This window comes from Pituophis catenifer, unplaced genomic scaffold (assembly GCF_029215685.1).
Source record: "Pituophis catenifer annectens isolate HBS135680 unplaced genomic scaffold, rPitCat1.0.hap2 SCAF_6, whole genome shotgun sequence".
Classification (NCBI taxonomy): domain Eukaryota; kingdom Metazoa; phylum Chordata; class Lepidosauria; order Squamata; family Colubridae; genus Pituophis; species Pituophis catenifer.
The window spans coordinates 24,473,621-24,501,395 of record NW_027256886.1 but is presented as its reverse complement, the minus strand read 5'-3'; the positions used below and the strand labels follow the sequence as shown (position 1 = coordinate 24,501,395).

General features: G+C 35.8%; 1 protein-coding gene across 1 annotated transcript in view; it reads left to right on the top strand.

The window, feature by feature from the left end:
- Positions 1-27,775, top strand: part of MED12L (mediator complex subunit 12L) — a 187,307-nt gene extending 159,532 nt beyond the window's left edge. The window contains exons 30-44 of the mRNA XM_070944975.1: positions 816-977; positions 2,305-2,416; positions 4,449-4,538; positions 5,143-5,252; positions 6,859-6,994; positions 8,358-8,519; positions 8,829-9,197; positions 11,941-12,097; positions 12,869-13,064; positions 14,334-14,430; positions 14,973-15,193; positions 18,416-18,572; positions 20,421-20,489; positions 25,085-25,166; positions 27,723-27,775. Of these exons, the coding sequence (XP_070801076.1) occupies positions 816-977; positions 2,305-2,416; positions 4,449-4,538; positions 5,143-5,252; positions 6,859-6,994; positions 8,358-8,519; positions 8,829-9,197; positions 11,941-12,097; positions 12,869-13,064; positions 14,334-14,430; positions 14,973-15,193; positions 18,416-18,572; positions 20,421-20,489; positions 25,085-25,166; positions 27,723-27,775 (2,173 nt within the window). The remainder of the gene's footprint in view (positions 1-815; positions 978-2,304; positions 2,417-4,448; positions 4,539-5,142; positions 5,253-6,858; positions 6,995-8,357; positions 8,520-8,828; positions 9,198-11,940; positions 12,098-12,868; positions 13,065-14,333; positions 14,431-14,972; positions 15,194-18,415; positions 18,573-20,420; positions 20,490-25,084; positions 25,167-27,722) is intronic.

Below are 27,775 nucleotides of genomic sequence, written 5' to 3'. Positions count from 1 at the left end.
TCATACAGTGAACATCCACCATGGCTGAGGGTTAACTTGGACCTGACTCTTCCCACTGCTATTCTAACACCTACATACCTTATACCATACCAGTTCTCAGTTTAATCTAAGATTTATTTAATTCTTATTTAACCTTTATTTATAACCCTGTGGGGTTCTGAACCTTTCTGGTTGTGGTGTCCATTTGGGAAGCAGTTCCAGGGAGGGAGAGGGCCTAGGATGATGCTGCAGGAAGATGTTCTCATGTTTCTTTCTGGTGCGAAGCCAGCTCACCCTCCTGTGGCACACCTTGGAAAGCATATTGGCATTTTCTTCAACAGAGCTGGTAACTTGGCAGCCAAAGTACTACTCTGCAATAGCATTGTGGTCTCCTGGCTAATGTAACAATGCCATATGATGATGATGATGATGATACCCTGTGCAGAACTCTGTGCCTTATTTTAAGGCATATAGTGTGTATATATATATATATATATATATATATATATATATATATATGTGGGTCTTTGGTTATTCGGGTCTTGTCCCACGTAAAATTGAAGGTTTCTTGGCGACGTTTCGACGAAGTCTCATTCGTCATCTTCAGGCTGGTGTTCTCGGCTTGCTCCTGGAAGCACGAAGCCGAGAACACCAGCCTGAAGATGACGAATGAGACTTCGTCGAAACGTCGCCAAGAAACCTTCAATTTTACGTGGGACAAGACCCGAATAACCAAAGACCTACATATATATATATATATTTATTTTCAAATGTGAGACAAAGTACTGAATATATTGATATTCTGCTCAAAAATCTTATTTGTTTCATGTCTTTAGCTCTTCTGAAAGACAAGGTGTCTGGTTAGTGGCTCCCCTGATTGCAAAGCTTCCGACATCTGTTCAAGGCCGAGTCTTAAAAGCAGCTGGAGAAGAACTAGAGAAAGGCCAGCACTTGGGATCATGTTCAAAGAAGGAGAGAGACAGGCAAAAACAGAAGAGGTAGAAGATACTGGAAAATATGGCTGTATTTTAAACCAGTAATCTCTGCTGCAAAGATGAGCTGTAGAATTTGATCCTTCTTTAAAGAAACCAGTAGAAACTAGATTTTGTTCTGGGGAAAAAAAAAACCCCAACTGTGGTATATTCATTTTTAAGAAAATGAACACAGTAAATTCTTAAATGAAATGAGTCTACATTTGGTACTCCCTATTACTATGAATATTGTGTTTTGAAAACTAACCTAAATACTTATCCTGAAGACTACAAAAAAGTAATAAAAGTAACTTACTTTGTCCTTAATTTACACATGAACCTAACTACTTTTACAGTAGATCTACTTACCACAAATATACTTTTTTATCTTTTTAAGTAAATATTAGGATTGTGCCTAGGAATTTGGTAAATCATGAGATACTAAGATGTCTTTTAGTGAAAAAATATTCCACTAATTCCACCGATTCATGTCTAAATTTGGAATTTTCTTTCTTTTCTCTTATCATCTACATCAAATTTCATATTTCAAAATTAAATTTATGCCATTAATTAGTATTAATTTGTCTTGAATTAATTCTCAAAAAAAGAATTAAATAACACTTTGTTACCAAGATGAGAAATGCTCCTTGCTAAATGTTCTTTGAGTTGCTTGGTAACCTAAATAGCCTCAAAAATTGCATACTATTTTTGTCACCATGAAACTAAAATATAAAATGGAAGAACAGGAAAAACAAGAATCTTATACTTCTTTACCTTGTCTCTAATAGGATGAGCTGAGTCTCAAAGTACAAGACGATTTGAGATGCTTATATTTCATGAGAAAAAAAAGTCACACATCTCTCATTATTAGGCAATATTAAATTATTTGCCTAAACAGTTTTGTGCTTGCTATCCTGAAGAATCCTATGTAAATTGATTTATAGATCACTACAGAATTTTTTTTAAAAAATATTCTTTCTAAGATGCATTTTTCAATAGCAGGAATGTGTACTTCTATAAATTATTATTTTCAGAAACTATTTATTCCTGCAAAAGTTATCAATGTTTTGAAGAAGCTTCCTACTTTTAGAGTATTTTATTTACTTATTTATCACATTTACAAACTGCCCATCTGCCTCACAGAATGACTCATAAGGGAAGCTCTCTTAGTCCGTTTGACACATCATTCTGGTCACATGCATGAGTAAAGGCAGGAACAATTTTGTGGTTTTTAAATAGTGATGAGAGTTTATAAAGAAATCCTTTTAGAGAAATACTGAAAAGGGGAAGGAAGAATTTGAAGAGAGGAAGTATCAGAAAGACACATCTAATTCAGTGTTGTTGTTTTTTAAAGTATGTCTCTTCTGAGTCAGCAACCATTCCTATCTTTGGTACTCACTTGTCTGAAGGGACAGGATGAACAGCGTGAAGGGCTTCTAACATCTCTGCAAAATCAAATTAATCAGGTAAAAACCAGACAATGTCATGCTCTGCATCTATTAAAAACCAATTAAAGTAATGGACTGAGGCAGAAGGGAAATCATATCTCAAACTATATATGTGCCTTTTGTAGCAAAATCAGTGAAAGGAATTCATTCATAAATCTTGTTTATCCATTTTTAGTATTCTACAAAATGTGCTGAATTTCTCAGAAATTGAAGTAGTCACCAGACAAATAATAACCTGTTCCTTGAATTATACTAGTAGTCTTGTTCCATTTTAGTAAGGCCTTCCAGATCTTTTTATAGGAATAATATGAAATTCAAATGAACTCTTACATTTATATGAACTTGGTGAGATATTTAATTATTTTTCATTGTAATCTCCTATAACACTTGCCTTTGTACCAATGGAAGCTTATATGGCAAGGAGAATTGGCTTTTGAGGCACTAAGACACAATATCCACATGAGTCCTGTCCAGCAGCTGTGCAACTATCTATTAAAACCTGTCCTACATATTAAAGTAAATGAGGTAGTAGAATTAACAACCCCTTTTGTATTGGATTTGGAGCATGTATTACTGTTGAATTTTGTGTAAGAAAAAATTAGTACATCAAAATTTAACCCATCCCACTTTCAAAGTATTTTCTATAAGTCCTTGATTTATGTCCTACCAGAAAAAGGGTGTCAGGCTTCCGACAAATGCCCTAATTAAATCATGAGCCTCAAGCCAAGATTCTAAAGAAATCCACTTATTTATTAGGAGTTATATGCTGGCATGGACCAGGTGGAGCCAACTCTGACCTCAGTTAATTCACGCTTTGTCTCTGACTCTGTTTCCCCATCCCCCCAATATGTGTCATCAGTCACATTCTCCAACGAAGCAATTTCGTGGGTCGTAAAAGTCACTCCTTCCGGCCACTGTGGGTTTCCATGGAGACAACCTTGGCGTAATGGTTGGAATGTGCCTTGTTTTGACTGAGATACCAGCTCCTTGATGCAGCTGCAAAGTTCCCCATCCCGCTTGCCTATGGAACTCAAGAGCAAGTCAGGGATGCTTTGCGAGTTGACAAAGGGGACATGCGACCCAGATCAAAAGTTCCTATGTTCCCCCCCCATGTCATGTGACCACATTTTGGTGCATGGCAACACACACATTTACATCCATTTACAGAATGCCACAGTCATATGGTCATATTTTACGCTGGTTTTGTAAAAACCCAGCATTTCCAGTTTTCAACAAAGTGAACAAATGGGTTTGTTTAACAATTGCGTAATTTGCTTTTATGATTGTCACATTCACTTAATGGCCACCACAAAAAAGTTGTAAAATTACATAGTAAAGTTACCAGTATTATGACTCATGGCCATAATCTGTACACTCCACTATGGCCATAACTTGAGGACTACCTGTATATGCATAGGGCAAGTGGAAATATATAATCAGCCTGTTTCAAAAAACACCTTGTATTGTCTAGGAAGGATATTTACTATTTGCCTTGTTAATATGGGATTTTTATATAGATATTACTAGAGGAAAGCCAGTTTGAATAAGGCCCCGGGTTAGAAATCAAGAGCCTATGTGTTCTAGTCCCACCTTAGATACAAAGCTAGTTGGATGATCTTGGGTCATTTTCTCTCAGCCCTAGGAAAGAAGCAATGATAAACCTCTTCTGAAATCTTGCTACAAAATATTAAAATTATTCTTTTAACTGACAGAATATTTTCCTTTGAAGAATTTCAAAATAAACGTTATAATAGGAAATAATACAGTAGTTTTCTATATGTGTAGCATTCTGTTTAAAGAGATGAGACAGAATACATAAAGCAAGCAGAAGTGCAATAGTGATCAAATAAAAAAAGAAATGTACAGGAAAATTCTGCAGAAAATAACAGAATAAGAGTTGGAAGGGACATTGACGGCCTTCTAGTCTGACCCCCTGATCAAGTGGAAATCCTATAATATTTTAACCCCTGTAACATATTAAAAAGACATGTTATACAGGTCTAGGTAAATAAATAATGCACATCAGTGCAAACTGTATTTTTCTTCCTAGATATTAAGCAACTGGAGGGAAGAACGATACCAAGATGATGTTAAAGCAAGACAAATGATGCATGAGGCATTACAACTCCGTCTTAATTTGGTAAGAAAGAATAATATTTATTTTCTTAAGGGGATATTTGTTTATTATTTAGAATAATGCTGTGCCTCTTCTCAGAGTGACCTTCCAGGCTGCCTGAAGCAGAAAGGGGCTTATAAGGTTTCTTACTTTAATTATTGTCCCTTATACTCTCTAAATACTGTATTGCCTTACAATTTAGATTTATTGATTGATTGATTGAGTCTATTTCTTAACTTAATATTTGAAGAGATTTAAACTAGTGGTATCACAAATATAAGATTAAATAAGGATGACACTTATAGACAATGTGATAAATCAAACATCAGAAAATAACTGGACAGAAGAAAAAACAATTCCTACAGCTTCCTTCCCGTGGATTACAAAAAGTCCAGGCGAACAAAAAAAATAGTTTTTATCACATATTAATTGCTCTTAGGTTATCCTTCATAGTCATATTTTCACCCCTACCTAATCTGCTTGGAATTCTGCACACAATACAATATTGTAGTCTAAAACATCTAAAACATGCAGGTTTACTAATAAAGAATAGTTATAAAATAAAGATTGTACAGTACATTTGGTTTATTTTTTTTATATCTATTTTTTTTCAACGCTTCAATTCTAGGTTGGTGGAATGTTTGATACAGTGCAAAGAAGTACTCAGTGGACCACAGACTGGGCACTTCTACTCCTTCAGATAATAACATCAGGGACTGTTGACATGCAAACCAATAAGTATGTATACTCTAATGCACATTATATATTATGGCTTCTAGTATTTTGAGTAACAATATTATTTGTAAAGCAAAAAATTACCATTCATTTTGCACAAATGGAAATATTTATTTATTAAATTTATATGTTATCCATCTCACTATCAAGTGACTCTGGGCAGCATATAAATTTAGTAAATAAATAGCGTGTTTCCCCGAAAATACGACCTACTCAGAAAGTAAGTCCTAGCTTGATTTTTACATGTGCGCCCAATATAAGCTTTAGCCCCCAAATAAACTCTAATTAAGACCCTGCCAACTCCAGGGTGCACAGGAAAAAATTAAGATAGGGTGGGGATGGGGGGGGATGGAGCTGCGCTATTACTTACCTTCAGACAGTTGCAGCCAGGCCTCGCACACCTCGGTCCATTTCTTCTGCAGCCGGCAAACCTTTCATGAAGCCTCTCTAACCGATAAGAGAGCTCCGGATCAATCCGGAGTTCTAACTGTATTTTCTTTTAAACTAATTTCAAAAGTAAATTCTCCAAGTTCTATTCATGAGCTTTCTTAAATTAAGGTAACTTCACTACCTTGGATTCAGCAAAGGATATGAATGTGGATTGGCTAGTGCTGGTTACTATTTTAGAACAAGGTAAATATGGTAATGTTTGTGTTGACAATGTAGGCTTGGCTGCTCCTCAACATTTATAAATAGAATAAAAATAGAGCGTGAAAGACGATATTACTTCACAATCTGATTTGAAATATTGCACAAAGTTTATGGTGTCACATGGTATTTCTCTTTAAGAATAACAGTGGCAGATGCCTTTCCTTTTTTTTAAACATAAACTCTGTCCTTACATTCCTGCATGTGACTTTGCAATCCAAGTTTAAAAATGTGGGGCTTGTGTCATGATGTCATGATACACACAACTAAGATGATTAAGGGCCTGGAGATGAAAATATATGAAGAATGGCTGCAGGATTTGAGTTTGGTTAGTCTAGAGAAAAGAACAATTAGGAAGGACATGATTGCAGTAATTCCAGTATTTGAGAGGCTGCACAAAGAGGAGGAGGTCAATTTATTTCCCAAAGACCAGAGGGCAAAGCAAGAAACAAGGGTTGGAAACTAATCAAGGAGAGAAGCAACCTGGAATTAAAGAGAAATTTCCTAACAGTGAGGACAATTAACCAATGAAATAGCTTGCCTTCAAAAGTTGTAGATGCTTCATCACTGGAAGTTTTTTTTAAAAGACTCGACAGTCACCTGTCTGAAATAGTATAGGGCTTGAGCAGAGGGTTGAACTAGGAGACCTCCAAAGTCCCTTCCAGCTCTATTCTGATTAATGTCATCATTTGGCATCTTTGTGTCTAATTGCCAACAGACAACTTGCAATGATTTAAAATTGGAACATAAGTATGTAATATAGCATTTGTGTGATGATTTTGTTGCACATGTGTAATTATTCTGCCATTATCTTAGTTTGCTGTAGGACATGCTACTTCCTCATCCTTGAGTTGATGTAAAAGTGGATCATTTGACACTCTAGAAAGAAATATTAAGCCTCTTAATAGGTACTAGTACAGCTCTTCAGAATATAATTTGTTTGTTTCTTTTCCCTTTTTAGTGAATTATTTACAACAGTGCTTGACATGTTGAGTGTTTTGATCAATGGAACTTTAGCTTCTGACCTCTCAATTGCATCTCAAATGGGATCTGAAGAGAACAAGAGAGCATACATGAATTTGGTGAAAAAACTCAAAGTGTGTTTTCATCTGACCCTTGAATTCTGTAAAATGTTTAGTGACTAATGTGTGGGTTAGAAATCATGAAACTGTGAGTTCTAGTCTTCCCTAGGGCTCAAAAATTGTTGGGTGATATTGGGTCTATCATTACCTATCATCCCGACCTATTACAAAAACTTTTTGTTGTGGGGAAATTAGGAGTCAGGAGCCAGCTACCTATGCACTTTGAATTGTCCAAAAATAAAGGTGTGATAAGATAGATAGATAGATAGATGGATGGATGGATGGATGGATGGATGGATGGCATACTGAATGAGGAAATCTGAAATTGTAGTGACACCATACATTTGAAAGATTTCAAATTGGGGAAGACTGAAACAAAACGTGAGCGACCTCTGTGAAATTACTAGGAGAACATTTACATTTTGAGGTGGTTCATTTTCCAAATTTTAAATTGTCTGGCCTCAGCTGCAATCTGAGCAGACTGTAGTATTTTGCAACTTCCAGCTGTAGAACCCTTTTAATAATAAATTAGCAAACAAGCACACAGTAACTTGATTAATTAAGAGGAAGTGTACACAAACAATGTGATTTAAATCAAAGTTATAAATATAACATTTTCTTTCTTTCAAAAAGCCACTTCCTCACATGAATTAGCTGTGCTCAATGTGAAAAAGCTTATGTTTATTCTATGGCTAGATAAAACATTCAGTTTGAATTCTTCCAACTTTTTGTCCAAGACAATTCCTGGCTTCCCCATTAAAAATGGGGATCAAGTAGTATGTGATGCAAAAAATTGCAGTTGAAACCTTGGAAATTTTTTTCAGAGTAGAAGATAGTCAACTATATGGACAAATAATCTGACATGCTACAAGATACCTTCCCTGTATTTCTATTAGAAATATTAAGATCCTCATCAAGTAATATTGGTATGGAAGTAGCATTATTTTAGAAACAAAAGGGCCAGATTTTTTGCATTACTGCTTTAAAAATTCTTGGTAGCAAATGGTAGGAAAAACTTCTGCTTGATTATGCTTTTCAGAATACTTAATCCTGATATTGTGATTTGGTTTAACGCTAAAATAAGGATCTGATGTCCATAGCTCTAAGATGAGAGAGTGAGAGAGGGAGGGAGGGAAGGAGAGAGAGAGAGAGAGAGAGAGAGAGAGAGAGAGAGAGAGAGAGAGAGAGAGAGAGAGAGAGATCCTGCAATTAAATTTTGTTCTAGGAAAAGAAAAGCTGATGAAGCACTTTTCAAAAGCTGTGCTACACAACTTGAATAAAATTAGTAAAAGTACAAGGAAATGATTCATCTGAAACTTCTCCAGCTTTGAGTTCCGATTTTTTAAAACTTTTTTTTTGCCTTTTTGTCCTCTTGTAGAAAGAATTGGGCGATAAAAGTTCAGAAAGTATTGACAAAGTTCGTCAGCTCTTGCCATTGCCCAAGCAGATGTGTGACCTTATTGCCTGCGAGCCTATGGGATCACTGATTGATACGAAGGGAAACAAAATCGCTGGATTTGACTCCATAGATAAGAAACAGGCAAGGACAAGCATTTTCTTTAAAACCTTCCTGATGTATCAACTTTCTCACGAACATAATTTTGTAGAAACTTTAATATATTCCTTTGTTTCATCACATATTTATACATGCTTCAATTCAACATATAAAATATCATTCAATCAATTGTATCATTATGTACATGATATTACTGATATTTTTCTCTGGTGATTATATGCATCACTATTTTAATAGTAAGCTCATAAACTGCAATTATAGGAATTTGGAAATTAGAAGGAAATTGTGATCAAGCAAACTTTCATTTTACACTTTTTTTAAAAAAAAAAACAGGGACTCCAAGTCTCAATGAAACAGAAAGTATCTCCATGGGATTTACTGGAAGGCAATAAGAATCCAGCTCCATTGTCTTGGGCTTGGTTTGGAACTGTTCGCATTGATAGGAAAGTCATAAAATACGAGGAGCAGCAGCACCTTCTGCTTTACCACACACACCCTAAACCTAAGCCACGAAGTTACTACCTCGAACCTTTACCTCTTCCTCCTGAAGAGGAGGAAGAGGAAGAAGAGCCTACCACTCCTGCATCTCAGGAACCAGAAAGAAAGTCAGCAGAGCTTTCAGATCAGGGAAAACCTTCAGCAGATGAAGAAAGAAAGGGTAAAGGCAGAAAAAGAAAGACAAAAGCAGCTTCCAAAACTGATGTAAGTGGTTAAAAAGTCTAAATTTTTTTGTTTTTTTTTTAAAGTGGTCCTTCATGAATTGGTCATCTTGTCAGGTATGGTAACCATCAGATGATTTCATTCATGATTCCATTGATTTTTATCTACCACCCCTTTCCTTTGACCGTTAGTAGTCCAGGTTCTTGTAGAGAGCTTGTTGTTGTTGTTAGCTGTGAAGTCGTGTCCGACCCATCGTTACCCTATGGACAATGTTGCTCCAGGCCTTCCATTCCTCCAGGCCTTCCTTTCTGACTCCATCCAGCCCCCTCATTCTCTGTCATCCCCTTCTTCTTTTGCCCTTAATTGTTCCCAACATTAGGCTCTTCTCCAGTGAGTCCTTAGAGAGCTTAAGCTTGCAATAAACCTTTATGTGCATTTGAATTGACTATGATTTCCTGATTTCCCATGCTTGTCAGGAAAGGTGTTTTGGAGCTTTGGAAGAGAGATGAGTGGCTTCCCACACTCTTAAAAATGGGCTGATAAGATATTCATCCTGACCTTTTTGAGTGATGTTATTGCATCACTAGGTGACATCTTGCCACACTTCAGAAGGATAGCAGACAAAACTACTACTCAGTCCCTCTAATATGTCCCATTCTAGGGGCATTATAGAAGCTACATTGCCAACCTTTGCTTTATAGAAGCATATAGTTTACTAACTATAGTTAGTAAACTATAGTTTATTTTTGGATAATAGCTTTCTGTTTTTGAATCAATTGCCTTTTGGATAAGAGTGATAGCTTTTCAGTACTAGTGAGTGTATCTTTCATCGTAAGTGGCTTGTGGAACCATCATAAGCTTCATAGGAGTCATTGCTTTCATGACTGATTGCTTAATCTCTTGGCACTCACAAGTACAGCACTTAGTCATCTCTGCTGATTTAGCAGATCAGTTTATGTGTCTTTCTAAGACTTTTGCAGAACTGCTTCCTTCCTTTTTCAAGACTGAGACAGCATTGCTTTTTGGGATGGGGTGGGGATAAAACTATTGATGGACCACCAGATTCAGTTCTATAAATGGCTCTCCTGATACTTGAAATATTTTTAAAAATTCTCACATATTTTTGGAAAGCAAGGTAAAGTTATAGGGTGGGCTTCAAAAAATTTAGCAAGGGGTTCTCTACCTGGTTGCTGGGTGGGCATGGCCATGGTGGGTGTGGCCTAGTTGGCCTCCTGCATCATGGTGGGGGGTGTTTTTGCCCTCCCCGGGCTCCAAAGGCCCTTCTTGAGCCTCCGGGAGGGCAAAAACAGCCTCCCCAGGGTCTAGAGGCCCTCTGCAGGTCGGAAATGGGCCCATTTCTGGCCTTCCCAAACTTCCAATAGGCCCGTTTTTCACCCTCTCAGAGCCTCCATGCACCCTGCACTTACCTGCATCCAAAACAGGCCACGTGGAGACTCCTAGGAGGGGCAGGGTAGTGTGGGCATGGCCAGCCAGGAGTGGGATTTGGGGGTTTTCCAAACTGCACAGAATCTTAACTAGAGGTTCTCTCAAACACCTGAGAACCCCCAACATCCCACCCCTGGTTATAGGAAATGTTTTAGTTTGAATCCTATCCGATCAATGAAATTGAAACGAGATAATAGCAAATATTTAAAATTCCAAAATTAATTTATAGAACTAGCTACACTGTTGTAGCCAGTTCTATAAATTAATTGAACTTTAATTCAGTTTTCTTTTCTAAGCAGTCCTCCCAGTCCTCTTGAATCATCTTCATGTAAAATCAATTCAGATATGCTTCAGTAAAGATTCTCCTGCTACATAATGCTTAATGAAGGGTTAAAATTAGAGAACTATTTTAGGATTCTAATTTCAATACATATTGCAATAGATTCATTGTATAGTGGTTCTCAAACATTTTGGTCTCAGCACTCCTTTACATTCTTAAAAATAATTGAAGGCCCCAAAGCATTTTGGTTTATTGTATATGGGTTTTAAAATATTTATTTAGGCTGTTGGTTTGAGCTCCGAGCTTGGCAATGTGGTTGCAAACGTTTCATCACCTTCAGAACTTTGCAACCACATTGCCAACCTCGGAGCACAAACCAACAGCCTAACTACCAAACCGAGTTACTAATATTCAAACACATGTCAAACTATTTATTTATTTAACTTTTCCTGACCACTCTGAGAAATTCTGTCTTTACACCCACTTGATTTTAGATTGTATTACAAGTTATTAAGCCCTTCAGTGAAACGATCAATAATGGGCAATTTCCTCAATACTATGAAAATGCAATTTCACATTTTGAAATACATTTGAGGAAAATATATTGTTCACTGAAGCCCAACAAACCTAAACAGTGATATGTACTCATCACATACATCTTAGAGCATGCTCAAGAGTCCTTGACAATGTACAGGGATACTGTGGTATGAAAACAAATACGGAAAGCATTTCCTGAAATTATAAAATTTAGAAAGCTTCATTTTAAAAATTTGAATTTATTGAGTTTACCTAATACCTTCCTGTAATTTGCTTCCCAACATATGTTTCTAATTGGCTAAATAATGATGCTTTTATATAATTATAGGTGCAGTTAGTAGATTATGGTATGCAGAAAATTAGTAGAAAATTAAGCATTATGAGACAACCAAATAATATGTAAGATAAAGCCTAATTGTAATAGTCATAAATTGCCTAATTATTTGCTAGGAAAAATGACTTATTTATAAATTGGTATCATTTAAATGTCAGTAATGTTTAATGTTTCCTATTTTGCTCAAGGAATATCCTCAGAACAATGGATGTAGAATGGCTCCTAATTTTTCACCACTTTATTCCCAAATGTTGCATCATCCTCAATCTGCTTTGTGGGGCTACAATGTTATAGGACAGCCCCAACAGTCAGGTTACTTTGTCCAGAACCAGCCTCTTCCACCAGGTAAAGCAGGGAAATCTGTCACAGAAAATAATTCTTTTTAATTAATATTGTTTTCTTTGGAAAGTACTCACACTGGATGAATATGCTTAAATTAAATGGAAATGTATTTGTAGTTGATACTATATGCCTACTAAAGGTAAAGGTTCCCCTTGTACATATGTGCTAGTCGTTCCTGACTCTAGGGGGCGGTGCTCATCTCTGTTTCAAAGCCGAAGAGCCAGCGCTCTCCAAAGACGTCTCCGTGGTCATGTGGCCAGCATGACTAAATGCCAAAGGCTCACAGAACGCTGTTACCTTCCCACCAAAGGTGGTCCCTATTTTTCTATTTGCATTTTTACGTGCTTTCGAACTGCTAGGTTGGCAGAAGCTGGGACAAGTAACGGGAGCTCACCCCTGTTACGCGGCACTAGGTATTCAAACCGCTGAACTGCCGACCTTTCGATCAACAAGCTCAGTGTCTTAGCCACTGAGCCACTCCATCCCTTATACCTACTATACCACTATACCTACTATACTATACTATACCTACTATACCATTATAATATTTAATGTTAGATTTTAGACTCTTCCAACAATATTGTTCTTTTGTTATCTTTTACTTTACCTTTAAAATATAGAAAACTTTGCTGGTTCACAGTTTTAAAAAATGTAATGATTATATAAATAACCTGATTAAAGTGGTGTAATCAGCTTGATTCCCAGGCTTATAGCATCACATCTGGAGAAGGCTTAGTGATCCTATAATTATTTTGTTAATCAATGTCTTTGAAGGTGGTTCCAGATTGGATCCCACGGGGTCCTTTGTGCCAAGCAACACAAAACAAGTGCTCTCTAACATGCTGCAGAGACGTTCCAGCAATATGATGCAGCCCCCAGCAATTCACACTATTTCTTCTCATCAGCAGCAGCAACAGTTGCTTCAACAACAGCGGATTCTAAGGCATCAGAGCCAGGCAAGGCCTTTCAAATTGTATTGTCTTATATTTAGAAGTGGGATGGATGGGCCACGATTTATTCAGCTTTTCTTCATTTTGGACAATGAAGCAAAAGAAATAATGATAGGGTTCAAAGTAAGCTTAGTGTATATATGCAGGACCAGAACTGGTTCATTATATTTTGCTACCTGAGGGAGAAGACAAAATCTCTCATTCCACATCAAAAAAAATTCACTGGACTGGAATACTGGAAGATAATCCAATTTCAAGAATAACAAATAGACTGTGTACACACGTTACTATCCCAACATTCACTGCCCTAATCTGCCCATTGCTGTCTGCCATCTGTCTCAACTAATGGGTACGGCTGGTCTGTGCACGGAAAACTGGACAGCAGTTAAGGAGACAGAATTTAGAGATCTTGTAACACTAATCTGCCCACAAAAACAATCTCACTTAAAAAAGATATTCTAGTCCCACCAGCTTACTCTTACACTACATGTGTTTTAAGAGACCTACAGTACTTGCAATAAATTGCATGTCAGTCTATCAACCACCTGCACCAAGAGCCATGGTGGGGCAATGGTTAGAATGCAGTACTGCAAGCTAGGTCACTGCTCACTGTCAGGAGTTCAATCTTGACCGACTCAAGTTTGACTCAGCTGTCCATCCTTCCAAGGTCGGTAAAATGAGGACCCAGATTGTTGGGAGTAATATGCTGACTCTGTAAACCACTTAGAGAGGGCTGTATAGCACTATGAAGCGGTATATAAATCTAAGTGCTATTGCTTTTGCACCTATTGCTGTTACCGCTGATTTTTAGATGTTTTTATTCATTATTTTTATAACTAACTCAAGGCAGAAAACCTACCTAATATCTTTCCTTCTCCTGTTTTCCCCACAACAGCAGCATTGTGGGATGTGTTGAGCTAAGACAGAACAACTGATCCAAAGTAACCCAGTTGACTTAGATACCTAAGGTGACCATGGAACTCACCATCTCCTGATTTCTAGCCTGTTATTTATTTATTGGTTCAATTTATATGCCGCCCTTCTCCGGAGACTCAGGGCGGCTTACAATGCATTAAGCAATAGCCTTCATACTTTTGTATATACCTGCTTAGTAGGGCTTTCGCCCCCCACCCAGCAGTGTTCTTTTTTTTTAATACAAAGTCAGCTTATTGCTCCCACAAACCGGATACCTTAACTATTAGATCAAACTGGCTCAAAATGAGCATGTTTAGATTGGTAAACTTTTAATATATAACAAGTATCATTTATTTTTATTGGTGAACTGTTTTACAGGGTCCAACAATTGAACAGGCTTCCATTTTTGCTCAACAAGTCCGCGCCTCTTCTTCTCAGCTAACACAGTATCCAGGGATACAACAATCACAGGTAAAGCATTCCTCTTAAAAATTGGTTCAGTGGGATTCAGAGAAATATGATGGTAGATATAGTAATCTTGGTTTTATAATGTTTGAAAAATATGAGTAGCCAGTCTCTTTTATGAGTCCCCCTTTTATGAATGGCCTTGCCCAGTTGTTGTAGACAAGCAATAACCACTAATAGATATTATTTGTGGGAACTAATATTTTTATACCAAAGCCATGGGGAACACAACTGCAGAAATTGAAAAAAAAAATACTATAACCATAGCTAGTCTACCCATTTTCACCTAAATTGTGCTACAGGGAAGCACTTACTTCTCTCCCTTTAATTTCTTCCACATCATCCAGACTTTCTGTTAAACAAACAAACAAAAAATGAAGTTGACATGAGATCTATATGAATAGCTAGAAGACTCAGTTGAGCCTAAGAAAGAAAATGAGATGCAAGGTTCCTATTTCAAGTTACAGTATTTTTAAAACCAGTAAAATGCATAGATGTTTAGAAAACTAAAAGTCAAAATTGTGTGTTTTGAACTGTTTTCCACACAGACAATTCCTCATGGCTATACAATGTATAGTACTCAGATGTCATTGCCATCTCAACAGACTGGGGGTATAGTTCTTTCACCTACCTACAATCCTAGATCATTTCAAGCAACTCATTCTAGTCCAGTTTTAATGGAAAGGTTAAGACAGATGCAACAGCAGCCAAGCGGGTACATTCATCAGCAAGCAGCTGCCTATCTTCAGCCTTTAGCAGGCAATCAGCGGTAAGGCTCCTATAATTCCAGAACTTTGTTAACCTGACATTTTGTACTTTTCTGGGGGGGAAAATTGTCATAAATTCTGACTCAGCCAATCAAATTCCTGCCAAATCACTTGGGCTTCCAACTTAGCTTGAAGGACAAAACAAATTAGAGTTGAAATTTTAAACATCTGAAGGGGATCAGATTGAGAAAGCTTATACAAACAGTTAGCTCAATCCTAGACAGGTAAGTTATTTCTATACTATTTCCCAAGGCCCACCTTGCTTTGAATTACATGTAGCTTCAACCAAGCTCAGTCTTTTTATTACTCAGACTAGATAGAATTAAGCTGATGCTAAATACATTTGGAAATCCCCTTGTCTCATAAAACATGTGTATACTGTATATATGGCATAATTTAATAAACATATCATTGTGTAATTTCTATTTACTTAATGTATGTGTTTTGGAGCTATTAAATGGACCTTTGGAAATTATAAACCAAGTGCTTCTAAAATTTGCTAATCAAAAGATCCTATTAATTTATTCAGTCATTCAAAAGTATAATATTTCTAAGTGCCTAATTTACAGACCATCTTTCTAAAGTTGTAATATCTATTTTTTAAAAGCTGGTTTTTTTATTTTTCCATTTTACTTTTTTTGACAGCAACCTTGAGGCAGTAAAACAAATATTTCATTTCTGTGTTTATGAAAATAGTCTTTCTTGTTCTTAGCACCATTTGAACCCAGATTTAATCACGGATGAAAAGGCAGTCTATTCAAACTCTTCTCTGTTGTAAATCCTTCTGTGACAAGCACTTCAAGCACATGACTGAGTTTAAATGGATAGAATAGAGGCATCTAATCTCTATTCTCCCCCTATCAAAGGAACTGATAGGCAAGGATAAATTCAACTGCTTCACTGGGGAATGGCAAATGTTGTACCTGTTCTGCACAAATTTCATCATTTGAGGGTATCATGAAAAGCATGTTGCAATCTTAATGCTTAGTAGTGAATAGGGAAAAAGGGTTTATTTTACAAAAGAAAGCACACATGTCTTCTCAGCTGCAAATTAAAGTTTTATCTAAATCGTTACTGCTTATTTTTTTGTATCTAGAAGATCATTTTTTAATCTTCTGCTGAACGGAATACTAAGTTTTTGGAGCATTACTGAGGCTTTCTCTTGGAATGGTGCTTAAAGCATAGCCTCCAGAATTTCCTGTTATTCACATTAAATATTTTTGCAAGCTGTAAAATGAAAAAATGCACAATTTGACTTAGAGTTCAATTTACTAATTAATACTTGCACAGCCTTATTACATACAGGCAATAAATATAAATTATAATTGGCTGTACTTAGAAAAAACCCTCCATTTTCCAATTCTTTTCTATACAAGTCATAAATATTATTTTAACAAATTAATTTTAACAAGGCAATGTTAAAATCTTGCTTCTCTGGCAGTAGCTGAACTTGCTATTGTGTCTGCAGAAATACACATGTGAAGCTTTCAAATTTTATTCAAATAATTTTGGAATTGGTACAAATCTCTTGAGACCTCAATATAACCCGAGACTAATATTTTTAACTTAATATATCATTCAGCTCTCAGCCATCTACATTTTTAGACAAACTGATTTATATTTCTATCTTTAGAAGAGAATATTTGTATCTCAGTGAGCTGTGAACTGTGGCGTCCTTGGTGCTCTCTGAGCTTGGTGAATTTCTAGCAGACATGATGTTATCTAGTATGCTAATGAAACCTCTACAAGAAAACCAAGTTCAGAGAGTATCAGGACCCCAAATGTCCATCTTTAATATGAATATCAGAGTAAAGAATTGTTGAGTATAAAACTGCGTGTAAAACACATATGTTGTGGAAAAAAATCCTGCAGAGACCATGTGCGCACACTTTAAAACAAATTTGCAGACCAATGTGGAAATTGGATAGAAAAGACTTCTGCAGTGAAATAATTTTCTATCTTATCATGTGGTCTACTATATATTGCTTTTGTAGAAATCTTTTGATATGAATAGGATTTATATACCTTTTCTGAGTATATATGTCAGAAAGTTAGTCAGCCCTAACTTTTCTCTATAATTGTTTAGTAAAGTAAATTGGGCTGACAAAGTTTGATTTTCCCCAGAATCATCTATCTAAACTCAGTGAAGCTTAATCTCGTCTTTCTAAATCTTCCATCTTAATCTAAACTGCAACTAAATTGTTATTCTGCTTAGAGTTCACAACTTTCCAGTCTCACATGCATCAATATCTTTTCTGATCAGTGTGTATTGATGTCAATATCAGTACACACTGATCAGAAAAGGAGAAAACATGCTAATTTCTTGTTTCTCAAAGCCATCTTTATTTCATAATGATCACATTTCAATCCTTAAAGTAGATGATATCCTTTGCTAATTATGGTTTATTTTAACTATAGTTTATTATTTTGTTTTATAATGAATTCACAATTGACTGGATTTATGCATCATGACAATTTATAAATAATAGTTTATGAACTATAATGTTGTAGTTTGCATAACATGCTAAGCTAAAACCAAAGAATTAAATTCTGGTTTAGCATAGCAAGGCAACTCACTTTCAAATGGATATTGGTATAATTAAAATTATGCAGATTTGGTTTAGTATATATTTTTTTTTGTTTCAAATATGTGTTTCATAAGAATTTCATCATAGTTCTATTATGGGATGGGATGAAAATGATTTAATAAAAAAATATTTACAAATTTTAGCTGAGAAATGAAGCTTTAATATGCAGCTGTTTAATTTATCAATATTTTATTAATATCCATATATTGCTTTTTGTTTGTGATATTCCACTGAAATTGTTTCATGTACTTATAGAACATTAAACTTAGAATAACAGAGTTGGAAGGGACCTTGAAGGTCATCTAGTCTAACCCTCTGCTTAGGCAGGAAACCCTTATTTAAACCCTTATTTAAAATAACTTATTTATTTTACAATATTTGTATAAGAGAAAGACTCTGAGAAGTGCATAAGGAAAGCAATATAATTAACAACCATTTTAAAACTACTATTACAGTCAAACAACAGTTGTATGTTCTGATATATCTTCAGTGTCTTCAAACTTCAACTACATCAATCACCCTAAAGGCAAAAGTAAAATGGACTATTTTTGAAATAAAATGGTTTATTTCACTAATTTTACTTTTTTACTTTTATTTTTCATACCTGCAAACTATGTATTTTTGTATGTGTCTCAGTTCAGTTCACCAGTCTTTGCAGCAGAATAACTTGGTTGGAGGGCCTCTGGATGCAGTATCAGCCACACCTTCCCAGGCAAATCTTTACTCTGTCCAGGTGTCTCAGGAACAGATGAGACAGAGGCAACAGCAAATTCGGCAACAAAGATTCCTTCAGGTTTGGTGTCTTTAATTTTGTTGGTTTGAAATGATTATTTTTATTTTGATGATCACAGTGTTCATTTGAGCAGGTAATGCTCCATTATGTCAATATACAGAGTCTACTCTGAAATGCCTATTCAGAACGGTGGAGGCCCTCCTCTTAATTAGAGATCTTTCTACAAGTACACTATCTTCTATTACTCATCTTCATAATTCTTCATAAAAGTAAATTGTAGAAGCCTGGGATCACAGGAAAGGATTAAAGCCAGAGGTGGGTTTCAGCAGGTTCTGACCAGTTCTGGAGAACCGGTAGCAGAAATTTTGAGTAGTTCGGAGAACCAGTAGTAAAAATTCTGACTGGCCCCGCCCTCATCTATTCTTTGCCTCCCAAGTCCCAGCTGATCAGGAGGAAATGGAGATTCCCAGTAACCTTCTCCTGGAGTGGGAAGGGAATGGAGATTTTACAGTATCCTTCCCCTGCCACGCCTACCAAGCCATTCCATGCCCACCAAGCCATACCACAGAACCGGTAGTAAAATTTTTTGAAACCCACCACTTATTAAAGCCCTTACTAAGTCTACTTTAGCCTTTCAGTAGTACAATTTGTGAAAATTGTAGAAACACTATAATAAATTACAGTTATAACCTTTTTGTAGATCCAGTTTCTTGATGAGATCTACCTCGTAGGCTTGGGGTAGGTTTCATCTAGTTTCTTGATGAGATCTACCTCGTAGGCTCTAATAACCCATTCCCAGGATAGTCTATGTTGTCAGACCTCAAAATGGCCATTTTGGAAAAATGGAAGTTTAACATAACCACTAAGGGAGAGATTGCTAAATACACATGTATCCAAAGTTTTCAGACAATCTCTAAACATTCCAACACATATAATGTGCTTTTAATACATTGCAATTAATTGATAAGATCCTAGTAATCTGTACATGTAACCTGCATCTGCATAACCAATCTGTTTTCTCCATCCACACCTCAGTTTAAATCCTTCATCAGTCTAGCCATCTGATGATGGTCTACAACTCACAAAAGTTTATTCCTTTTAATGAAAATATATTAGCTGAAAAATCTATTAGCTGCTACCCAAATCCTGACTTTTTGTTACCATAAGCTCCCATATCTTTTCTTCTGCAATGTATGCAAAGCTCAGGACCTGCTTCATTGAACTATATAGTTCTTCCTATATGTATGTCTACATAAACTTCAAGCATTTCCCTTCTCCTATCTTCTCATATGTCCAGAAAGGTCTTTATTCATATTACAAGTTTAACGACCTAAGGTTGTGGAAATTTATAGATTTAATTAGAACAACTGGCAAAGATTGATGAAAGGAGAATTAAATCTGATCATTTGGGCAGAAATTTATTAAGCACCACAAAGGTAGCAGCTAGAAGGAATTCTAAAATGCAAAATTACAGTTTGTGAATATGACTCATAAAAAGCATATGTTTCCTAGATCAGAATGTTACTACAGTATACAGTATGCTCTCAAACTGGGGAGGGCATGTGTGTAATCTGGGCAGGTAGCTCTCAGTCTAATGTCAAAAGCTTTCTGTTAATGATCAGTCCAACTGAAAAAAAACCTGACATTGTAATGCCAGCTTTAGCTTCTACCAGTTTACTTATTGATCAACTACAAGATTTCTCATCCTCTGAAAGTTGGCACTATTATTGCCTTTCTATTGCAATAGGAGTTGCAAAAACATCCCAAAACAATTTCCATATTGTTAACTAGGAAAATGAATACGTTAACATGTTCAGTAGGATGAAATCTGACTCTAAGAAAGATTTATACCTTTTTTTAAAAAAAGATAAACAGAATTGCAATCATTTTCCTTTTTCCCCCTTTCAGCTTCAGCAGCAGCAGAATCAACAACAAATCATTAGTCTTCAAGCAATGCAGCCTCAACAACAATCTTTTGTAAGACAAATATTCATAATAAACCATATTCTGGAGCTCTTTCACAATATAGAAAATCATAGGGTTCAAACTAGCATTTCCTGCTAATTACTGCTATTCATTTCCATGTTCTGGGAGAAAGGCGGAATTGATATGAGAAAACACTCACAATAATAAGAGTGAAGTGGCTTTGAATGTCTATTTCTAAGTCTCTTGTGTAAAAAAAAATAGGCTAAACTACAGTATGTGCTCTGTAAATTTTCTAATGAGGTAATTATTGTTTGGAACATTACCCATATAATGCTTCCCATATTTAGGAAGAAGATATTCTTTCTGAAACATTGTGATCGTAACTGTGTATATATTTTTAATGCTTGTACAAATACTCCATCTAGTGGATTAGGTTTCGATGAATTTCACTACTAGTCTGCTTAAATCAAATTTATAGCTGCTTAAAATGTGTTTGATTTGAACTGTGACCATCAACCTCCTGATGAGCTGTGTTATAATACTGCTGCCCTCTGCCCTCTAATGCTTGATAATTTCTACTTCCACTGAAAAAGATTTATTTGTACTACTTCTTTTAGAAGGTTACATTAATTTATTTAAAAATTCTCAGGGGAGGTGCAGGAGACCTTGTCAGGAGAGGTCTATTTGCTTTTCACTTTGTAAATGTTCCATATGCCCTTACTATTGAGAGTAAAGCCATTACCTTTCCTACAACTTTAGCACTTTTTAGAATAAACAGCACGATGGTAAGATGCTTATGAGATCACCTGGCTATTCCAAGAAGTACTAAAGTTATAGAAATAAATAAAAGTTAGCAATTCGTGCTCCAAATACTTAGGGAACATTTTAAAGGATCCATTCTCTTTAGCCAAATAGTGTGCAGCAACATCCAACTTCTATCGATTTATTGAGAATGTCTTTGCTTCATTTTGCTTTGAATTTCTCACAGAGATCTAAACAAATCAATTTAGATACTGTGTTAACAAATTTTATTTATTTTGATTTAGAGGATCAGTTGAGAAGCATTTCATCTATGCTTCTGTATAAGAAAAGGGTAATTTAGCTATAAAAATCATGATTTTGTTTTTATTTTGCCAAAATGCACATCTGGGAACAGTTGCTTAATTTCTAAAGGAAGAGAAAAGTATCCACATTAACTAATTGCCTTCACATTTCATAAATGGTCAGAAATTTCATTTTTTGAACTTTCCAAAGGAAATAACCTTTAGAACTCCAGTTTTAGTCTATTGGAATGAAGTCAGAAGATACTTGCACGATGGAAACTTGAATGTTTCAAAGAAAGAATGTCTTGTAGAATAGAAGGCAAATGTATAAGTACATCATTTAGATGATAGCCCCAATATTGCCAGAAAAGGAGGCAGATCAGAGCCTGTCTTTTCTATGGAAAGCTGATAATGAGGTTGTGCGAAGATTGCTAGAACAGCGCTTACTTTCAAACAGATGGCTAAACACATGACTCTAACCATCTATTAAAACTTGGCTCCTCTCCAGCCACAGTCCATGTTAAGGGCAATGATTGATGGATGTTTTTTTACTCACCAGCAGTTAAATGAGCTATGCAGAAAACAGGAGAGAATCACTTTTGGCCTTCTTACTGAGGCACAATAGAGACCACCTATGTAGGCAGAGGAAACCATGCCAGCATACTATATGCTGCCTCATAGATCAGGAAAGCATGTTAAATAGGCAATCTGGATGCACGCCTATCAATTGTAACAAAAATTGCAGAAAACATTCATCAATGGGGCTCTTCCAAATCCTCATCACGCCACCCAAGTTCTGAATGTTCAAATGTTGTACCTTCTGAATCAGCGGTGAAATCCTCCTGGTTCTATCTGGCTCACCAAACTGGTAGTGCCGGGGGGAGGAGGCTCCGCCCACCTGCCGGGATGTCATTACGTCCTGTTTTTTTTTTTAACCATCTGCGCATGTGCAAAATAGACGCACGCACACATAGTGCGCACACAATTTCGTGCACTCCCATTCCCAACCGGTAGCAAAGGTTAGTGGATTTCACCGCTGTTCTGAATATATTGAATGTTAAAGATCATTTATGCAGTTACCTTAGTATCTGGATGCTTCTGAGTTTCACATTGAGTTATGACATACCACATGTTCTGTCACACAAAACATTCATAATTCACATCCTAGAATAATGATTACCAACAGTCGCAATATTTATTTTTGCCAGGCTCATTTAAATTCCTGACAGTCCTAGTCAAAATTCAAATTTCAATAACTAGCAACTTCAGGTAACTTTATGTTAAAATATGGCTTTAGAGTACACAATTCAAGTATGAAACAGAGACTGCAATTTTTCAAGAATTTTCTTCTTTTACAATTTTATTTTCTGTACTAGGGATGAAAGAGAGCTGAACTGTTCAGTTAGTTGTTATGTTGGCTTAGTATCCTGATACACTTTTGTGGATTTTGCTTTGTTTTGAAAATACCAATGTGCTTTGGCAGGCAAGAAATTAAAATCAAGCTAGTGCATCATTGAGGCCTTTTTAGCCATTTGAATTGAAGCCTTGCCCCTGTGGGCAAGTTATTTTTTCCCCCCTATTTTCTGAGACTACAACATAATTGCATTTGGTTTAAATTAGAAGACTAGATATTATTTTTATTTATCTTATTTTATTTATCCTAAGCCATGGAGCGCTCTAAAGGTGGTAACCAAAACCTTGAAGTGCACCCGGAAGACCACCGGGAGCCAGTGCAGCTCGCGCAGGAGGGGAGTCACATGGGAGCACCACGTCGCTCCTGTAACCATAGTTATCTTCATAGTTAATCTATTCATTTCTGTACAATCTAATTTTTTTTTAATTACTTCTCTCTCCGATGTATATTCTCTGCTTTCCAATTTTGTGCATAGCCAATCCTCGCAGCTGTTATTATATGTTTAATCAAATACACATTGTCTTTACTAATTTTCTCTGGTAAGATACCCAAAAGGAACAGCTCTGTTTTAAATCCATACGTTGTTGTATCATTTCCTCCAACCATAATTTAATTTTATTCCAATAGTTCTTTGCTTCAGGGCATGTCCATCACATATGATAATATGAACCTGGTAAGTGGTGGCATTTCCAACATTTAGCTGATTTGTCTTTAAAGATTTTTGCCAATTTCTCAGGAAGCATATGCCATCTCATTTATGGTACTTTGTATAAACAAAAATTATTAAGATAAATATCAATTATTTGTGAGAATTATAGCCTAAAAAACTACGATTCTAAGAAATTAACGGTTAAGAAATTCAAATAATATGAACCGTGCTTCTCAATATCTTGAGGTGAGTTTAATGTATCAAAAAACTCTACTTTATTGGACATAATATTTTATAAGAGTCACCTGTCCATTTCATTATGTTGGAAAAGTAAAGCCCAGTTAGTCCTTGACTTATGACCACTATGGGGTCCAGAATTATTGTTATTAGTGATGCAGTCATAAAGCGAGATATCATGTGACTGCACCATTTAGCAATCACAAATTTTGGTTGATGTTCTTACGCAAGAATTGTGGATTGTTAACTGAGTACCACCTTGAACAAATGGGGCTATTTGGTGGCTTCTTCCCTTTACAATTGTGGTGAGGTGCAGACAACATATAATATAATATAATATAATATAACATATAATGCCCTTTGTGTCCTGACCAGGGTACACTTGAGGACTTAATGGCAGCATGAAAGAATGTAATTAGTAGCCTGTCACGGTCACGTGACCATATTTTATGATGGTTGTGCCAGAACTTGGTACTTATCTCCATTTTTATTTATTTGTTTATTTATATCCCGCCTTTATTATTTTCACAAATAATTCAAGGCGGCAAACATATCCGTATTTCTAGCCAGGCGCTTTAACCATTAGACCAAAACTGGCTCTTTATTTTGTAATTTTATATATATGTGTGTGTATTAATTATAATGGTTTCAACAAAAAAACATTGGTTTATTTAACAACCACTATATTTTTTTATGACCACCGGAAAAAAGGTTATAAAATTACCACCGGAAAAAAGGTTATAAAATTGTACTGTTCAACATGTTTTACAACTGTCACACATGGCAATTCCATTATGGTGATAAATCAAGGACTACCTGTATTTGTGCCACACTTACTTGTCCTATATTGCTATATCCCTTATCTTTACTTCAACATTCTCTAACTGTGTAACTGAGATATTGAGACATTGTGTTATTTATGCTATTTTATTACCTGTTAATAGTGATGGTGAATGAGAATGAGCAAAACTGGCAAGTTTGACTCTGTTCAATTGGTCATCTGTTCAATAAACTATCTGATTTAAGAAGGTAAATTATAATATCTACTAAAATAGTTTGATTATCTTGAAAACATTAGATAATTCTAAATCTAAAAATTCAAGTCTTCAAAACCCTAAAGTCTTTGAAGAGGATCCATGATGGAGAAAAAACAATTTGGTTAGGGATACATATTTGCCATAGAAAAAGTCCATAGGAAATGAGCACTTTCTCATTACTTTAACAAGAGACATTTTCTGAGACTAGAGAGACAACATAACACTGTGAATAATTTGCTAATTTTTTCTGATATTGAATATTGCAGTTCCCAAGACAAGGTTTGCAGCAGACACAGCAGCAACAACAGACAGCTGCTCTGGTCAGACAACTCCAGAAACAGCTGTCAAGTAAGTATGTAGCATTAGATAAAGATTCTTTTCTGCTTCTTTCCATCTGGGCTTTTGCATATTTGGAAAACAGTTACTGCCAACTCATTATGGTTAAATAATAAATCTGGCTATCGTTGCTTGAGAGTAAAGGAATGTTGTTTGTGATAAAGCCCCTATCTTAAAAACTACATGTATGCACACTGCTGTTTAGTAAGAATGTTTTAAATATTGTATCTCATCTTACTTGCCATGGATCATATATATATACTCATATACATTCAAGATTAGGTAGCTAACTAGCTAACTAACCAATTAACTAATAATATAAGCAATTAATATATTTATTACAGATCTGTATACTGACCTATTACAAGGCTCTAGACAGAAGTAAAATATCCAATAAAACAATCTGTTACTAAACCCAACAAGCCAAAGGCTTTCCAGTTCAAATCCAAAACATCAGTAGATTATAAATGCCTGTTTAAATAAGATCATTTTTACAACTTTGCAGAGCTCCAACAGGCTGAGAGTCAATCTATTTCAGGGTCAAGCTCTTTCATAATTCTGGAACTGCCACTTAAAATATGTGTTTCCAGGCTCATACTTCCTTGACTCACTGTGACACAGAGATCCCAAATATCTTCTGTCATAATGTTTATACAGGATGAACAGATTTTGACCAGGGCAGACATTGTGTCAAGATATATAAATGACATGTGTGTTATCACTGGTATTTTGGACTTGGAAAATCTATTGGCAATCAATCCTGTGATGCAATTGTAGTAGCATTCATAAGCAGCCTTATTGTGAACCAAGTTTCCATTATTGTTTCCAAATAGTTTCAAAGGTAGTCCCAATGTAGTAGTCTAAGCATGAGGTGAGAAGGATGTTAGATACAGATGCCAAGGCTATTTTGGTCCAAGAGAAATCATAACTATACATCAGGCAATGCTGAACAATGTCCCTCCCACAAGCTGTAGGCTTTACCTGTTGCTTACGTAAGAGCCATGAGTGAACCCTCAAATTACAGACTTGTTCCTTCAGAGGGAATGAGACCAACATACTTGGTCTCATTTTCTCTCATATATGAACAGAATTTATTGTAAATAAATGTTTTATTTTTTTGGCAGGAGGGAGGTTGTGAGCCACCCAGGATTTAGACCAGAGGGTTGGCTATATAAAAGTTTTAAATAAATAAATTCTATTCAAGCTGGTTTTGTAACATCTAGTTGCTTATAGCTTCCAAACATTAAATAAAGATCTCCATAGTATCTCTTGTCCAGCCACAGGTCAATGTGTATAAGTAGATATCATCATCATATTGATAATAGCTTCACCTCATACCAGTGGATGATCTCAACCAAACATAAATATTTTCATATAGAAATTTAATAACATATTAGAAAATGTTAAGTCCTGTAGCACTTATCATGGAGAAGCCAAAGACTAGACTATTATTTCCCCATTAGTCCATTGGAAACCATTAGTGTCCGCAACTCTAAAGGGTGTTTCAGAAGGATACAATGATTAATGTTAATGAAATCCATAGGATTAGAGAGGGTACATTCCAATCAGATCCTAATGAAGATCAAACATGAGAGTGGCAATGCAGCTTCAGTCCCAAGTTCAAATTTGAATCTGAAGGAAAGGATTTAGATGGTGCATTTCATCAAGAATCCTTTGAAGCTGATACCTTACCTTACTTTTCAAAATCATTTTCAAGGAAGCATTCATCAGCTCCCAAAGTAGGTAGAGGAGGCATGAATGGACATATTCTGTGATGGAACTACCTACCAATGAATTGGAAAGAAAAATTCTTAATGAGTCTTAAAGCCCAGGTTTGACAGATCTGTAATATGCTAGGGGTGGACCATCTAAATTAGTTCTCCATTCTTTCAGAGATTAAAGATTCTAATCATTCATATGTTGACCAGAAAATCACAAGACCATGACAAAGGTCTTCTATCTTCATGCCTCATCTGTTCTGAAATATGGACAAGAAACAGTATATGACCTTCTGTATGAATTGGAACAGAGATCACCTTAACCAAAGCCATGGTTTCCATGGGAGTTATGAAATATTGAGTCCATTCAAAAACAACTTCCACCTTGGGAAATTCCAACAGAAGGGTCATACCACGAGCTTATTCCTGCAATCCAAATATACTCACATGTTATTATAGATAAATATGTATGTGAATTGTATAGATAGGTATATGTAGATATAGATATGTATAGTTGTATAGGAATAAGGTATAAATGATTAATATTATACTATGTTTAAATAATGTATAAGGTGTAAGGAATATATTATTATATCTTCATTAGTATATTATGTATTAACTTAAAGTGTTGGAAGATGCTTGAGACCAGTGGTGTCATATCTATGTCCAATTTGGATAATGATTATTTGAATTTTAGGCATATAAGCTTAATTTATGTTTGAAACTAAGGCTTTCCATTCCCTCCCCCCCTGCCCCCCACACATAATTGTTACTTGGAAATTTATTTTGACCTGTTATATGGGATTTTCATTTGATGACATTACAGCATTTTTATGTTTTTGCTCCTTAGGTAACCAGCCCCAGCAAGGTGTGAATCCATACAGTCATCTTCCACACTTCTGA